We start from the raw sequence: 18655 nt of genomic DNA on the forward strand, positions 1-18655 counted from the left end.
AACACATGGACGTTAAATGCACTAGAAAATTTTCTTTGCCTCTTTGTTTTATGCCATCTCAACCACTTTAAGAATAGTGGCTTTGTGGATGTACTTATAGGATTTTGAGCTGCGTATGGAAGGATTCGAGGCCAACAGAATTAAAAGGATTCATGCCACTTGTCTTCAAAACCTCTATTTTTGCCTTGCTTTTCTAATAACTATTGCCTTGCATTTCAGTTTTAGCCAAAGTTGACAGTCAACCTCTGCTGTGAAGATTTCTCTAAGTGGGAGGGGAGTTGGGATGTTCTAAACAGTGTGCTTGGGACCCTTCTTCATGACTCCAGCTACTTGTTGCTGAATTGACTCCTGGATATGTGTGAATTAATGTGCATACCTGAGAAAATTGAGAGTTGCCATTCTGAGATAAGGAGGGATGGGGCTGGTGGACCCAATAGTAGGTTATATAAAGCATATCCTATTTTACTCTACCTCTCTTTTCTACCTGGCAGCATTGCCCCCTACTCAGTTTTTTATTAAGAAAACCAGAGCTACTCTGTGAAACCCTGTAATTAAAACTTAAATTTTTATGTACAATTTATTATTTCTATTTTTTTGTGCGTATATAGAATATAGTGCGTATTTTATTTCAGACATCAGGAAATGCTTTAGGATGTGGGGTTTTCATGTGGGTGTGAGGAAGAAAGGACAATGAGCTTATTGCCTGCCTCCAGAATTGACTGAAAGGGCAGATACACCATGAGTCCTATAATGCTTAACTACTCTGATGACTGAGTCAGATGGACCTGAGTTCTGGCCACAAAGCCAACTAGCTGACAGTTAGAGCACAGTTAATCATTAACTAGCTGGTCAAGTTGGGCAAGTTATTTTAACCTCCTTAAACTGGAGTTTATCTAGAAAATCATATTGTTGTTGTGAGGATTAATTGAAACAATGTACATGCACTGGCTGATTTGCAGTTGGTGCTCAATAAATATTAGCTGCCATTTTGTTGTTGTTGTTCTGTCCTATTAAGTGTTAGTTTAATTGGGTTAAAACCAATTTCATTATGTAGACCATTTTGGAAAGTCAGAAATAGTTACTTGGGTCAGTCATTTGAAGAAGGTTTGGAATTCAGCATCTTCTAAATTAAAAAATTTTTAACGTATTCATTTAAGACAAGAATCAATCTATAGAATGCACTATTTGGGGTAGAACTGATTCTACCTGATTCAGTAGATTCTATTTGGGTAGAACTGTATCTTTGCATTTTATTTAATCTTTTTATTTGTCTATATTGAATAAATATCAATAGATTATTATAAAAGCAGTCTAGGGGAGATTTCTATTCATTTGAATGCTTAAAGAAACTTAGATTCTTCCATTTGACTGAATCAAATTCATATAATCACTCTCCATTATAAAAGAATTTGACTTAGATTTTCTAAAATCTTTTGAAAATTTAAATTGATATCTATTTGGCCCAACCATCACTTTGTTATACTAGTCTCATTTAAATTTTTTCCCTTAAAGTTTTCCCTGATACAAGAAGGAAACAGCTCATTATTTCTGATTCACTGACACAAAGACAAAAACTGTATTTCTGCAAAACTGTTCTTTAAATGGTGGTAAAGAGAAAATCTTTAAATTTAAAAGTTTTAAAAATGCTTTCATATACCATATCCATGTGATTCTGTATTCATTTTTCCTTGTCTGATACATTTCTTATTTGGGCTAGTTTTACTTGGGGAACAGTCTGATTGATTCTTTTATATTTGATTTGATAGAATTACCCATCTTAATCCATGCATCAGAGTTCATCTTTTTGTTTATTTGAAGTAAATAACAGTTTCAAATTGATTTACATACTTCTTAATTTTTGTATATGCATGCATGCCAAGTAAAATTTTCACAACAAAAGCATACTTTAAAAAAATATATTTATTGGGCTTCCCTGGTGGCGCAGTGGTTGAGAATCTGCCTGCCAATGCAGGGGACATGGGTTCGAGCCCTGGTCTGGGAAGATCCCACATGCCGCGGAGCAACTAGGCCCATGAGCCACAATTGCTGAGCCTGCGCGTCTGGAGCCTGTGCTCCACAACAAGAGAGGCCGCGATAGTGAGAGGCCCGCGCACCGCGATGAAGAGTGGCCCCCGCTTGCCGCAACTAGAGAAAGCCCTCGCACAGAAACGAAGACCCAACACAGCCATAAATAAATAAATAAATAAAATTAAAGTTAAAAAAAAAAATCTGGATTTCTAAAAAAGATATATATATATTTATTTATCTGGCCACACTGGGCCACTGCGGGATCCCAGTTCGCCGACCAGGGATCGAACCCTGGCCACAGCAGTGAAAGCGCCAAATCCTAACCACTAGACCACCAGGGAACTCCCAACAAAAGCATGCTTTTTAAAAATAAATTTTAAAAAATTGTTTTAAATTTTGTTTCAGTAGTTATCCTTTTAATATGCTACAATGCATATTTTATGTTATATTGAGATTGAAACCCATCTTCATACAGCTAAAGGTTAGCAACTTTCAAAGCTATTCCATGCTATAGTTTTAAGAATTCTAGGAATAGTCACCTTTTCTTGCCTACTCTTAATATTTACATTTCTTTAAACTGCTAACATAACTTTTCTTACTCATTTTTTTCTTATTCGTATCGCATCAGTATCTAGCAAAGGCTTTATCATTGAAATTTGTTGCATTTTACATGTTTTAATGACAGATTTGGGTTTCTTAAAAGTGGAACTGTAGGTTATCAAGAATCAATCAGACTGTAGAATTTCTTGATGGGTTATATACTTGATATTCTTGAAGTTTTCACTTCCATATTCAGCTTGTCTGTCTTATAGTTCCTTATCTAAGACTCAGTCAAAGTGCTCTGATTTTTCATTTGTTTTAGTTTGCTGCTATTATTATATAATTATATTAAGTAATGCTTCCAGTAAATTAGCAGTCAAGCAAAGGAGAGAATATTTTAGCATTCTTTGAACTAAATCTGTAGACAAAAGAAATAAACATCTTGGTATTAAATTGAGAATGATCTTTACTCTGTGAATCCTTTATAAAATGGAAAAAATAAGGGTATGATTTCTTCTCAAGTTTCATGTTAATTTTTGTTGTTTCCCATTTTAGTAATGGATTTCTCAAATGCCCTCTATATCACCTTTAACCAGTAATCTCTTGTCAATTCCTTCAATGTCTATATCCTAATTTGTGTTATTTATGTCAAAATTATTTAATAGCATTACCATTTACATGGTAAAAAATTGTTTTTGCTATGCTAAGCAAGATGTTGGCTACTTTTGTGGACACTAGCATCCTTAAATGTAAGCATTTGCATATTCCTTTGCTGTTAAAAGAAAATTTCATCCTTAATATTCTTTTACATGGAACTGTAGTCTGATAAATAAGATATTTATATTAAAAGGTTTCCCTTGCTGTAACAGTATGTTTTTATTCCAGGTATTAGTCTTAAAATTTTGTGTATTCTTTTCTTTCTTCAAAATAGATGATCCATAATTATATGGAACACTTAGAAAGAACAAAACTTCATCAGCTCTCAGGGGGTGATCAACTAGAGTCCACAGCGCATAGCAGAATTAGGTAAGCTTTTTAATACATTTTTGCCTTGGGAAAAAGCGAAATAAAATAATCTATTTGTTTCTGTTTCTCTCTGTTCTTTAATCCTGGAACAATAGTTAAGCTGATTCAAAAAGTTCTCTACTGTAGTTGGAATGCTACAGGAGAGAGTAGCATGGAAAAACAGAACAGCTTTCACTAATGAAGAGGTAAATTGTGAGCCATGCTATATGGCAACATATCGAGGTATTTTGATTGATTTCTGATATTTAATGAAGATTACACTAGGTTTAAAATTGTCTGATTTGTGAGAATGCTGAAAAATTTTCATTTCTCCTGTATAATTGGTTTAAAAGTTCTTTTTGCTACAGAGAGGCATGCTTGAAAGGGTTAGCTAGCTAAGACTTCTGTTTGATGTAGGAGTGTGAATAAATTATGTAGATCTCCAAGCATTGTAGCCAATGAGCTAAGCCAGGACTCTTAGCGGAGAGGAAAACAGTTAATAGGCTTGCCGTCGCTCTGGATTGCTGCATAAATGCTAGGAGCAGCAGCTCTATGGTTATGAGGTGGGGAGAGCGGGATGACGTCATCGCTTCGGAGCTGCTGCAGGATGGAGTGGAAAGCTGCTGCTGATGGCATTGTTTTTGTGGCAGCAGCTGAATGACAGATCCTCACTACAAAGATACCCCTTTGGCCCCCGTGTAGGCCTCCTGGTTCCGGTGTTTCACCATGCCAGCACAGCGCCATGAGTCCTGGATGCATGCTGCTGTTTGTGTTTGGCTTTGTTGGCGGGGCGGTGGTCATTAATTCTGCTATCTTAGTGTCTCTCTCTGTTTTGCTGCTTGTGCACTTTTCTATTTCTACCGGAGTGCCAGCTCTGACGCAGAACCTACCAAGGATACTCAGGTACTTTAGTCTCTCTTAGAAGTCCCTGTTTAGTTGGTTTTTCTTGAATTTTTAGCTTCACGGGTCTTCTTTGTAACCATTTCTTTTGCAGATTGAAACAATGGAAAATGGACTGAAGCTGAGATTTCATTTCTTATTTATAGTAATTTATGGGCTATCACTTAGGGATACGGCTTGGTGTTTGGAAAGCACTGACTTAAGAAAAAGATTTTCAGATTGTACTTATACACAAGTACAAGATCAGTGTGGTCTTGTTTTAAGCAGTGTTCAAAGAGTAAAGGGAGAGCAGGAGTCGAGCATTGGGTCTAAATTTACACAGTCTCTTCGTTTAGTATCTGAGTATTTAGGAGCAAATAATCTTTTATGGTGGGACTTGTAGTTGATTAGACACAGGCCATAGGTGTTTATTTTGTTCCAACTATCCTTTGACTGATGGAGGTTCAGGCATCCTTTTTGCAGTTTTTGCAATTCTTGATAGCAGCTCATGGGAACTGACAACTTAAATATTTTCTTCCTAAAACAAAATATATTTTAAAGCGAAAGGATTTAAACCTTTTAGGGCAAGGAATTCATTTTTTTCCCCCAATTATTTACACATCAAAGTTATGAAAGCTTCACAGAGGCTATTCACTATTGTTTTGTCAGATGTTGCCTTTTCTTTGTAGACTTGTGTGACAAATATCCATGCCCGGTTGTGGGGGTAGTCATTAATCTCTGTAGCTTTCCTGCTCTTCACTCCACTCGCACGCTCTGAGAACCAACCACCTTCTGTATTTTAGAGATTTAATGTTTTGGTTTCTTTTGTTTTCTAATTCATCAAACTAAAATTATCTGATTTGTTGAGATTTTTGCTTTGTGCGTCGTTTTAAATGAGGGTTCATAGTGTATAGCTTTTTATAAGTGTTTACTTAAAACTCACCTCCTAATTGTGGACTTAAAGTAAGGTGAATTAAAGTAGTAAATTCCCTCAATGTGTTCTTTTTTTATTCATAGGTCCATTCATATTCAACATTAGTTTAAGGTCCAAAAATTAAATTTCAATTATGGTCTTAAAACTAGGTACTTGGTCATTTTTTTTTTTCCTGATTTTATAAAAATCGGGAGCAAATCTTATTACTTGTGTATATTTTAATACATAAAGGATTTGTATATATGTATATATAGGCTTTTAGGAAATTGAAAAATACCTTGACTCAAGAATATCTAGACTATTAAAATAAGATTAGTCTCAAAGGGCTGTCTTAGGTTTCCGTTCCATTTAAGATGCCAGTGCTGTGCTGTGCCATGCAGTGCTGTGCAGTGGGTAAGAGGTTTGGAGTTGGACTGGCTGGCTACAAATGCTCTGCCACATGCGAGCTGTGGGGTCTTTGGCAAGGTGCTTACTCTCTGTGCCAGAGTTTCCTCCTCTGAGGTTCTTACCCCATTGGGTCACTTTAAAAAACACGTGAGATGATTATTTTGTATTCAGTCAGTTGCAAGATATATTGTAAATTAAACAAGTAAATAATTTTCATAGTCACTTATATCTACTACATTTTTAGCAAAACTATTTTAGCTCTAGCTGTTTCATTCATAAAATAACTTATGATTAAATTCAAAAAGTTCCTTGACATAAAAGTTGTTGTTGATCTGATGAAGAAAGTCTTCCATATTCCAAGTCTTTAATATTAAGATTAAATTGTCAAGAAATAGGTAGTTCCAAGGAAAGTACATGGGTCTTGAAGTCAAAACAGGCCTGCCTTTGAATCCCATTTCTGCTGATTTTAGTGCCTAAAGTCTCTTGAGTGTCACTTTTCCTAATCTGAAAACAGGGAAAATAATTCCTATTTCCTTATGAGGATTAAATGAGATAATGTAAATAAATCATCCATCTGAGTGCTTGCCACATGGTGGGTGTTGAACAAATGTAATCTTTTTACTGCTCTTTATAATATGTATAGTAGATTTTATTAATTATTTGTTTTAAATGGGAATAATAAAGCTGTTTCAAAACATATTTGCCAAGTTATTTATGCACATAAGGTTACATTTAAATAACCAATTTAAAATTGGATATATGGCAGTTTTTAAAAATATGTAACAAGGATTCTGATAGCTGATGATAGCTTTGTTTCTAGATAGTAATGCATTATTGAAACACCTGGGGTTTAAATCTGCCACTTGATATTTTCCCACATGTATTTCATTCTTTGGTTTCTTTTGTGAGTTTTACTGAAGCGTTTAATATATAGAGTATCAAACATGCATACCTTATAGTACAGGACTAATGTTCACTTTTGAGGGTTTCCTTTTGAAAATAGGACTCTACTTAAAGTGCATAATTACATGTCCTTCTCCCTCCCCGCCAAGTCTTACATAGTTTATCAGTAAAAAAAAGGAGGGAAAAGATGTGTGTAGTAATACAATTTTTCCAGAGTTGGAACAGTGTAACCTAGAGCATCATTGACCTTCTTGACAGCTATCAGTCTCTGAAAAAAAATTCCCTCCCTGTCAAGCAGTTTCTGAAGGATAAATATAAACAGTACAAAGGTTTGAATTCTACTTATATTTTGGATTGTAGATTTAGTAGTCAACAGGAGTAGGAAAGTAAAACTTGGACCCACAGCCGACTCCTTCCCCCAACTTTTCCAGTATTTGACATGTGTGAAAATGATTGTGTTGTCATTCATAAAGGAAGATAATTCTCATGACTGGCCTGTATTTTGATTTCTGTTGGCAGTGTGATGAATTCGAATGAAGTTTGTATTGTCTTTCTTTGCACTTGGGGTTAGAGAGCCTTGCATTAAATTCCATCTGATTAAATTCCTGGTCACTTTTTGCTAAAGTCATTAAGATATGTTAAAAAAAAATAAGTAATCTGGTAGCTCTTAGACCCTTAGATTTTCAGTTCCCAAAATACGTTCCCCACCCAAAATTTCCAATCGTTGTCACCATCATTTGGTGAAATAAAGGGCATTTTAAAATCAAGCAGAAAAGATGTGGCAAAGGGGTGAATCATTCTCAAGAAAGAACAGGTTCTATGATATGTGGAAGCATGTATGTGTATAACGTGTTCTGTATTATCCAGTAAGGATATAATAAATAATGCCTCTTCGCTGTGGACTTATGACAACTTTTTTGCTGAACCAGCATTTGGGAGTAACTGGTGTAAAGAATAGCTGACTGCTTTGTTATTTGGTTGTTCTGGCAGGTCGTGGAGACAAACTTAGATTTGGTTTTAAAATCTAGCCTTTTGTTATGCTGCCTACATGCATTTGAATTTTCCTCCCAAATCAAATAGGAAAAGTACCCCAAGTGTGAAGAAGTGATAAATAATTAACTCTGATAGAGAAGAGTCCTGTTCTATTTCCTTGTGCCTACAACTTTAATAAAATGCAGTCTCTCAACCCTTTTGCTTCACCTAATCTTTAAGAAGGTGTTTGACAGTTGTACTAATCCTTTCTGATTGTCATTAGGAATGAAAGCAGTGTACCCTTTGTGTTCAGTGAGGGCACATTTCAAAAGTGGCTTAAGTTTCTTGGTATGAAAATAAGCTTACAGAATAAAGACTTATTTAGAAAAACTGAATATTTTCCAACATTTATTTATAACCTCAGTGTTTCTGTTCTAACTTACATTTTTTACCAGCAGCACTATGGTTCCTAGAAGCTCCAAACCTTTAGTGTCTCATTTCTTGCTAATTTCCATTTGAGTTAATGACCCAGGCTTATTTCTACCCTCTAAAAGTCCTTTGCATTAACAAAGGATGTGTTTCTTCTTAAAATTCTATTATTAAAATTGAAACTCTTGTTCACTGGAATTTCCCACAAAGCATTGGAAACTCTACAGTCTTTCATAGAATTTTTTGGCCTCCTTGTTTGGAAAAACCAACAATTGTTTTCTCATACATAATGTGGTGGAAAGGGTCTCATATATTGGTTCTGTAGAACAATACAGCTTTCCTACTCTAGGGGATAAAACTCTGAAAACACACACACACACACACACACACACACACACACACACACACACACACACACACACACACACACACACACACACACACACACACACACACACACACACACACACACACACACACACACACACACACACACACACACACACACACACACACACACACACCCCCAAAAGATGAGAATTATGTTTTATTCAGAGACATTACTAAGGGCTATAGCCCAGCAGGGCAGCCTCTCAGATAGCTCTGAGGAACCATCCCAAACCGGCAAAGGGAAGAACCAGGATATATAGGAGTTTTTGCTGAGAAAAATAAATACATAAATAAAACACAACACATAGTGGAACATCAAAAGATTTCTGCTAATCACAGAAGACAGACATCTCAAGTTAATGATTTTAATGCTTTTCTATGTATGCAGGAGTCTGGGCTCATTGAAATTATTCCTTTCCTGTGCGTGTTAACTACCTAGGGTCAGTATACTGTTTTTCTCCATCTTGAATTCCCTTCAGGGCCCTCCATCAGGGCTGGCTGCAGTGGCTGATGGCTGAATGGCAGGCAACGTTGTTTGTTTACTGAAATGGCAGGCAACATTTTTTTGGTCCACATGTTCTTTATACCATTTAATCAGTAGCCCTGATTTAGACCATATATTGATTTTCCTCTAGGCAGAAAAGATACCCTGAAGAGGCTTGGTAAATATCTAGGGATTAAGACGAGGAATTGGGAAGTCTAGAAGCAGGAGTTGGGGTAAGGGACTCATCAGTAACTTAATAAGATTTCCTAAACTATATTTTACTACCTTTCTTAGTTGATTCCCTGGGGCTAATTTAGCTTCTGAGACTCTGTCCTTTCTCTTTGGTAAGTCTGCTTGTTCAGATCGGCAGACAGAATTATTTAAGAGTGATAATTCTGAAGCAGTGACAGCCCAGGCTTATTACTTACAGTCATGATGAATAACAATTAAAAACGAATTAATGCTTAATTTTTCTCCCCTCTCCAAATAGAAAAGAACGCCCTATATCATTAGGGATTTTCCCATTACCTGCTGGAGATGGATTGCTTACACCTGACACTCAGAAAGGTGGTGAGACCCCTGGATCAGAGCAATGGAAATTTCAGGAGTTAAGTCAACCACGTTCTCATACCAGCCTGAAGGTGAGCTTTATTCTGTGAAAATCTTCAGTTTATGTTTTATAAGCTTTCTTATCCAAATTGAAGTGCTAGACAACCAGAACATAATAAAATGAAATAGTATGTACACATTTTAGTTCGTAAAACAGATGCTTTTTTTAAATTGGAAATGAGCTCTTCCCAAGAGTTTTAGTTTTTTATTATACTTTTTCAAGTTATATAGGAAAACAGAGTCAAGCGTTGTTATATCTTGGTTGTCATACTAATGACCAACATTTCTATTTGAATTAGGCTATTTCTATTTGATTTACATTATATGAATTTAGGATGGGGTGACCAGTAAACCTAATTATGTTTTTTAGAATTGAAAATTATTGCCACCTGAAATCCTTGGTTCACTGTTGGGAAGCTTCGCAATTTAGTAGGGCTTCACTTAAAAAACAACAAAAAAACATGACACCTTCCTCAAAACCTTCATAAAGCAATATCCAAAAGTGCATTGTGTTTAGCTAAAAAGGCCTGGTGTTAGTTCATTGTAGATTATGTTCTTGACCAAGATCTTGTCACCAAATAAGTTATAAATATAAATAATAATATATTCTAAGAGTGGAGATTTACTAATAATTGAAAATAATTGAAGTTATAGTGTATACCTTATAAAGTGCAATATTTATAAAGGGAACACTGATTATAAAGGAACCTTGTTACATTAGAAAATCTACTCTGTCATAAAACAAACAGGCCACCTACAATGAATACAGTTGAGTTACTTACATCTTTATCTCCTTTTTCTGGTCTCTTTTTCTCCAAATTACTTATCATGGTTTAAGTACTTATATAGATAGCTCTTATGATACTTCTAAATTACAAAGTCATTTACTTATTTACTTTGTTTCTCTCCAAATCCATGTGGTTTGTTTAGTGCTGTATCCCTAGCACTTAGAAAATGTGTCTAGCACATAATCACTCAGAACATGTTTGTCCAATGAATTATTTGTTTTAGATGTTAGAAAGACTCTTTTGAAGATAATATAAATGGTCTGTTTTTCAGCTCTAGTAGGTAGAGGCATTTAGAATCATTCCATTGACCTTTGAAATGTGCTCAAAACAGTAAGCAGTCAATAAATATTTCATAGCTTTGCTCCCACTGAAAAGTATTTTTAACAGTAGGCCTAACCTCACCTTTTTCTCATTCTCCTTTCTTTTTTGCTCACTTTATTAGAAGGTAATTATGCAGCTGCTCAGTATCAGTCCACAGTGATGCCACTAGGAAGTTTTCTCATTCTTACCTCTATGGCCACACTGACTTTTTTAGCCTGCCTGTTGGTTTAATAGATCTTCCAAAACATCCAGCTCTCAATCGCCTACTTGCCATGTCCCTTTCCCAAAAGAAAATTAAGTAGGAGGGATACTTCTAGGACATCAAATATGTATACCATATGGTAACTGTATTTTAACTACTATCCAGAAAGATACCTTAAAGAGAAGATTGTTATTTAATCCAGTGATACGCTGTGACAGAACTCTGCTGACATGTTATAAACTGATTAACAGATTATTAATATGGATTTAAACAGGGGAGTTTTTTGTATCCTCCCTAGAGATACTAAGGCAAGTATTCCCCAGAGAGGTTTTTAAAATAAAATCCAATCTGTCTCTACTGTGGACATAGAGCCAGTAAATGAGATAAAGGCTCAACAGATAAGGATTTCTGGGAATGGAATGGTACATTACAAAATGGTAGAAGTCCAGTTTGTGAAGTATGTCTCATAATTAGGACATATTTTACTATTTACCTAAGCCCTTGTTATTAGTCAGATGTCTTTCTCTAACTTTACAAAAGCCTGGGAGTCAGGGGTTTAGAGTTCACTTGTGGATTGCATTGAACATGCACACTGGTCTCGGTTTCCGTGTCTGGCAGGAGTTGGACTAGACCATCTCTAATTTAAGGTGTTCTTCAACTTGCGTTTCTCTGAGAACTTTGGGGATGACCTAGCTATGTTTAGAGTATGCTTTGCCTTTGTTATGAAAGACTGAAGGTGAGAATTATAAGTAAAATTAATTTTACTAACACAAATTTTCTGCGAATTAAGGTTAAGGTGAAAATGTTCTGTGAGAAAACCACATGATGGGTTATAACCAAGGAAACAGAACTATAGGGAAACTCTGTGGCAGAAGAATGGCAGTAAAGGGGATTTGCCCATGATTGTAAAGTTATGGACCTTTTTTGTTGCTTTATTGCAGATTTCTCACTGAAAGAGTTGTAGTCAATAAGGTTATATCTTCAGGTATACTATACCATTTTATATAAGGGACTTGAGCATCTGTAGATTTCGGTATGCACAGGGGGTCCTGGAACAATCCCCGGTAGATACCAAGGGACAGCTGTACTGGAAAATCTGCCAGGACTGATGCACCTAGAAAAATATACAAGTTGTTCTTAAAAAGAAGTATTTGTACATATTATTCCTTTACTTATTGTATTTTTGTGGGGGAAATCAACAAACAAATAAATGGAATTTCAAGTAGTGTTATGTACTATTTTTAAAAAGCTAAGTAAGGGGCTAGAGAGTAACTAGTAAGGAGGGGTGCTTATTTTAGAGTGGTGAAGGAAGGCCTCTTGGAGGTGGTGACTTGTGCCCTGAAATGAAGGAGGTACAGGTGCATGGAAAGGTCCAGAGGACTGTGTGTTTCAGGACGATCAACTAGCATCTGTAAAGACCCCAAGGTGGGGACAAACTTTGGTGTGTTTGAAGAATGTTTTTTTTTCTCTTCATCCCATTCCTCTGAGACTTCAGTGCTACCTACTGCACCAATGTGCCTTTTTTCACGGTTATACAAAATATCCGTCTCTCTAAATAGTATGATGGGGACTTCCCTGGTGGCGCAGTGGTTAAGAATCTGCCTGCCAATGCAGGGGACACGGGTTCAGTCCCTGGTCTGGGAAGATCCCACATGCTGCAGAGCAACTAAGCCCGTGAGCCACAACTACTGAGCCGTCGTGCCAACAACTGCTGAAGCCTGCATGCCTAGAGGCTGTGATCTGCAACAAGAGAAGCCACCACAGTGAGAAGCCTGCATACCACATGAAGAGTAGCCCCTGCTCACCGCAACTAGAGAAAGCCTGCACACAGCAATGAAGACCCAGCACAGCCATAAATAATAAATAAATAGTGTGATGGAAAATTCTCATTCCCACCTTGCCTTGTAGCAGCATTTGACAAATTTGAATACTTTCTGCTGCTTCTTTTTTTTTTTAATAAAATTTGTCTTTCCAGCTTAGTTTTCTTCTAATTTTATTTTTTAATTTTTTTTTATCATTCTTTTGTAAAAAAATTTATTTATTTTATTTTTGGCTGCGTTGGGTCTTTGTTGCTGCGCGCAGGCTTTCTCTAGTTGTGGTGAGCGGGGGCTACTCTTTGTTGCGGTGCACAGGCTTCTCATTGCGGTGGCTTCTCTTGTTGTGGAGCACGGGCTGTAGGCACATGGGCTTCAGTAGTTGTGACACACAGGCTCAGTAGTTGTGGCTCGCGGGCTCTAGAGTGCAGGCTCAGTAGTTGTGGCACACAGGCTTAGTTGCTCTGTGGCATGTGGGATCCTCCCGGACCAGGGCTCAAACCTGTGACCCTGCATTGGCAGGCAGATTCTTAACCACTGTGCCACCAGGGAAAGCCCACTTTCTGCTTCTTGAAATGCTTTCTTCACTTTGCTCCCAGGATAATTCTCTTTCTCTTTCTCTTTCTCTTTCTCTCTCTCTCCCCCCTCCTCCTCCCCCTCCCCCTCTCCCTCTGTCTCCCATTTCCCCCTCTCCCTCTCTCTTTGGTTTTCTTCACAGGTCCTTTTCCATTGCTGCTTTTGCACCTCTAAATGTTGTAGTTCTCTAGGGCTTAAATTTCAGCCCCCTCCTGTACTTAATCTGGGTAGTTCAAGTTTCATGTCTGTAAATACCATCCACCCATCAGTGTTCACAAATTTGAATTTGTGACCTTGACCCCTTTCCTGAACTCCACACCTGTGCATCCAATTGTTTTTCTATATAGTTTTCCCACATACATATTTGTATCCTGCTTAGGTTACCACCAGTAGAAGTATTCTTTCAAGGCCAATCTAAATGCCACAGCTTACATGAAGCTTCACCTGATACCTTTTGATGGTCCTCAAATCGAGTTTAGAGATCAGTTTAAGGCAGAAAGCAGAGGAATTTTATATTGTATCATTAACAGAAATTTCTTAATGGGGGGCTACTAGCAAAATTGGTAAAAAGGAACTTCTTATGTTAAATGACATTTTCTATTGAAAATGTATTATAAAAATGCTAGGGTGGAAATAGGCAAAAATGTTAAGGTAAGGTTGTTCATCCAACTGAATTATATTCACGAAGGAGGAAATAGAAAGTGTATATTACTCAAGAAAGGTGGTTGTGGTGGGAGGACAGTGAAAAGGTGTTTTCAGTTGGCAGGGTGAAGGGAAAAGTACTCTTAGAAGGCGCAAGACTGGGTTGTTTGTGTGCTTAGAAGAGGAGTCCGATAGAAAAAGAAATGGAAAACAACGGAGTGAAGGACGATGAGTGATACATCAGAATTATTGAGGAAGGGCCAGGGGAAAGGGATCACATATCCCATCTGCCATTAAAATCTACTTTATTGACAGGACATCTCAGTTTTTCCTAATCTTTTGCTATTATAAGCAATGCTGCTTTGAATAACCTTGTACATAATTTTGTACTTGTATTTATAATTCCTATAAGTGGGATTGCTGGATTAAAGCATGTATTTAAGATTTTGCTAGATATCACCAAATTGCCTGCCAAAGGGATGGTAGCTGTTTGTATTCTCACCAGCTATGTTGTATAAGTTCTTCATTGCTTTACAAGTTTAGAGTTCAGATATCTCTCCCTCGTGCCCAAATATAGAAAGAGAACAAAGTGTTTTAAATATCATTTAAAATATCCTACACATAAAATTTTCATGCTGTTTTCTAGACCTTGGTTAGTATCACTTTGGCAATGATTTCATAGATTCCATCTAGTTTCACATGTACACATATATATGTATATATACACCTATATACACCTGCACATGCCTAAAGACGTGTGTGAGTGTACACATATGTATATATACTCCGAAAAAGTATTATTTTTTCCTTTAGAGTCTCCTGGGTTGTTGGTTATTAGTAGAATGTGACTTTTAGAACTGAGAAAAACAATTTTAGCTAAAAAGCAATTGGATTGATACCTACTTGTGAAAGTTTTAAAGAGTACTTTTGAAACCACATGACTTGAAATACTTCAGTGGAACTGCTGTGAGAAGGTCTTGTTAGCAGGGTTTGGTATATAAAGCCAGTGGTCAGTGTGTGCTGCATTCGTCAGGGGACGTGCTTAGCATGCAGAATGGAAAATTTCTGAACAGAGCCAGCATTATTGTTTAGAAGAATTTTCCATCCTCCTCCATTTGTGTTAAACTGTTCCTATTTCTTTAGTTTTCCCAAGCTTGAATCTCTATAGTAGTTAAACCTTATTCCTGTGTCTTTTGTGATTAAAGATCCTGTTGTAAAACGCATGTGTGATTTTAAATTTCAAAACAGTTAAAGCTCTTGGTTTGTTTTGTTTTGTTTTTAACTTTTCATTTTGAAACATTTTAGACTTATAGAAAAGTTGCAAAAATAGTACAGAAGGAACGATACCCATCACCCACCCAACATTGGTATGTTAACTAACCATGGTAAGATTATCAAAACTAAGAAGTTAACATTGGTACAATACTATTAGCTGAACTACAGACTTGTATTCAGATTTTGCCAGTTTTCCCACTACTGTTCTTTTTCAGTTCCAGGATGCAATCCAGGATCCCACATTGCATTGAGTTATGTTTCCTCAGTCACTTCTAACGGTTGGTGGTTTCTCAGCCTTTCCTTGTCTTTCATGACCTTTAGGCTTAAAGAGTACTGGTTAGTTATGTTGTAAAATATCTCTCAATTTGGGCTTCTCTGATGATTTCTCATGATTAGATTGAGGCTATATATTTTTGGCAAGAATACTGTAGAATGCCGTAGTGGTGATGTTAACCTCGATTGCTTGGTTCAGCTGGTGTGTGTTGGATTTCTTCACTGTAAAGTTACTGTTTTTCTGTTTATAATTTAATTAATATCTTGGTGGATATATTTTGAGACTGCGCCAATATCCTGCTTCTCCTTTTTAGTGTGCATCAGTGAATCTTACCTACAATAATTATTACTGTGGTGTTGTAATGCTTATTTTCTATTTTCTTCATCCTACATTTATTAACTGGGGAGGGAGAGCTGCTCACTCCCTCCCTTCTTTCCTTCATATTTGAACTCAAAGGTATTATTTTGTTCTGTAGGTTATCCAATGCTGTTACTATTTATTTATTTATTTATTTAGGCTGCTTTGGGTCTTCGTTGCTGCACGTGGGCTTTCTCTAGTTGTGGCGAGCGGGGCCTACTCGTCCTTGCGGTGTGCGGGCTTCGCATTGCGGTGGCTTCTCTTGTTGTGGAGCACTGGCTCTAGGTGCGCAAGCTTCAGTAGTTGTGGTGCACAGGCTCAGTATTTGTGGTTCGTGGGCTCTAGAGTGCAGGCTCAGTAGTTGTGGCGCACAGGCTTAGTTTCTCCCCGGCATGTGGGATCTTCCCAGACCAGGGATCGAACCTGTGTCCCTTGCATTGGCAGGCGGGTTCTTAACCACTGCACCACCAGGGAAGTCCCATTACTCTTTATTTTGTTGCTCAAAGTGTTTCAGCCTTGGACATCAGGAGCCCTTTCAGGAGTCATCCTATACCCTTTCGACATGCCCATACTCTTTTGAGTCCTTCCCTCCTGACACCATCAGATGCTCCAGGCTCTTGCATTTTCCCTGCCCCTGCTGTGCAATCAAGTGCTTCTCCAAGAAGCCTTGGTTCTGTTTATTGGAGAATGGTATTTAGGAACCAAGATCTAGGCACTAAATGTGCTTACTGGTTGGAATGTGATTGCTTTGATGCTTATGTTGGGTTTTTCCATTAGTTTATAGTATACATTACCTCCTTTTGGATTTTTATATTAGTGTTTGCAATAGGGTAAAATAAAAATAGAATTTTAAGAAAAATGGATTACATGTTGTAATATTTCAGGTTGGTTTTGCTTGGGACAGAGGGTAAGGAATTTCTTCTATAACTTCAATTTTTATTTACAAACTTTCCCACTCACATATATCCTCATTAGATAACTTCAGGAATCATCCACAGCTGACAGTTGCAGTTTGAAGGGAAAAGGGAGTTAAGATTTACTCTTCCTAATATTTTGGTATTTGCCCATTTCATTTATTCATTCATTTTTATTGAGGTATAACTGACAAATAAAATTATAAGATACATACTTTCTCCCCTTTTAAACTCTTGCTTGGAGAAGAGGCAGTGGAATTAGTTCTTTCTTAGTGGGTGTTAATCAATGAGATTTTTTCCCTCTTTTTGGCCTATTTATTGTGTTGTTTATTGACCAAGATGCTAGTGTATGTTGAGAATGAAAAATGGTAAAACTCCAAATAAACAACACTATTTAAAAACGATGGTATTTAAAGCTTATGTTTCTAATGTGACCTTTTTGGAGTAATTGGCACATGAGTATTTATTACTATTGATATTTAACGTTTAAACAAGCTCTTAGAATAGGAAAAATAGCTCTAAGTATTTCCTGTTGAAGAAAAATTACCTTGCTTTTTGCATTAAAAAACTTTGATGCCTACCGGGTCACACACAATGCCAGATGCTAGAAATGTTGTAAAGTTGCTCAGAGTCCAAATATTTTAGAAAGTAGGCTTAATAATTTTTTTAAAAAGTCATATTAATAATGTTTCACAATCAAATAATATCGAAAATCTAGAGCAAAAATGTATAGTTGTCCAACTCTAAATTCCATTCCTTTGCCTCAGTCATTGTGAATAGTTGGTGTATCACTCCTACCCTTTTCTTTATATCTGCACATAGATAATACATACTCATATATGTCTTTGTAAGATAAATGGGTTTAGGGACTTCCCTGGTAGTCCAGTGGTTAAAACTTAGCCTTCCAATGCAGCAGGTGCCAGTTTGATCCTTGTTTGGAGAGCTAAGATCCCACATGCCTTGTGGCCAAAAAAGCCAAACCAAAAAAACCCAGAAGCAATATTGTAACAAATTCAATAAAGACTTTAAAAATGGTCCACATCAAAAAAAAAAAATCTTAAAATGGGTTTATGCTCTAAGTATTTCCTGCAGCTTGCTTTTTGTTTTTCATTTAAAAATGTATGTTCACAATCTTTTTATTTTTGTTTAGAGAGTTATTTACCTAGCTTTTGATGAAATGATAGTTGAGAAGAGTTGAAGATGAGAATCCAGAATCAAAGATCATGTAAACAGATATTAAGGGAGAGGCAGTCTGGTTTGTATAAAGTGAATCGTGCTATGGTATATTAAATGGAATATCATCCAACTATATAATAGAATGAAATCTTGCCATTTGTGACAACATGGATGGACCTAGAGGGTATTATGCTAAGTGAAAAAAGTCAGACAGAGAAAGACAAATACCATGTGATTTCACTTATATGTGGAACCTAAAAAAACAAAACGAACAGGCATAACAAAACAGAAACAGACTCATAGGTACAGAGAACAAATTGGTAGTTGCCAGAGGGGAGGGGGCATGAGGTGATGAGTGAAATAGGTGAGGGAGATTAAGAGGTACAAATTTACATTCATGAAATAAAGAAGTCAAAGGAATGTAATGCACAGCATAGGGAATATAGTCAGTAATATTGAAATAACTGTGTATGATGACAGATGGTACTTAGACTTATCGTGGTGATCATTTTGTAATGTCTAAAAACATCAAACCACTATGTAGTACACCTGAAACTAGTATAGTATTGTAAGTCAATTATATTTCAATTAAAAAAAAAAGAAAAAAAGTGAATCATGCCTTGCTCATCTGTGGGTTTTTTTGTGGGAATTAACAGAGAGCTAGGAGAGCTGTATTTTCGACTTTTCAAAAGACTTGGATGGATTTCCAGACTAAGAATATTTAAAACTTGAAGTTGCTTTGTGTTTAAGAAAAAC

General features: G+C 36.6%; 1 protein-coding gene across 7 annotated transcripts in view; it reads left to right on the top strand.

The window, feature by feature from the left end:
• The window catches only part of SPAG9 (sperm associated antigen 9), a 155284-nt gene that overhangs the window by 81650 nt on the left and 54979 nt on the right, over positions 1-18655 (top strand). For 4 of the 7 annotated variants that reach the window (XM_082440298.1, XM_082440299.1, XM_082440300.1 and 1 more), the window contains exons 4-5: positions 3500-3594; positions 9442-9592. In XM_082440298.1, coding sequence (XP_082296424.1) covers positions 3500-3594; positions 9442-9592 — 246 coding nt within the window. Of the gene's footprint in view, positions 1-3499; positions 3595-3672; positions 4477-9441; positions 9593-18655 lie in introns of those variants that run through there. The other 3 variants (XM_082440302.1, XM_082440304.1, XM_082440303.1) reach the window with 3 other exon arrangements.

The sequence above is a fragment of the Balaenoptera physalus genome, assembly GCF_965194825.1.
Source record: "Balaenoptera physalus genome assembly, chromosome: 20".
NCBI classification, from domain to species: Eukaryota; Metazoa; Chordata; class Mammalia; order Artiodactyla; family Balaenopteridae; genus Balaenoptera; species Balaenoptera physalus.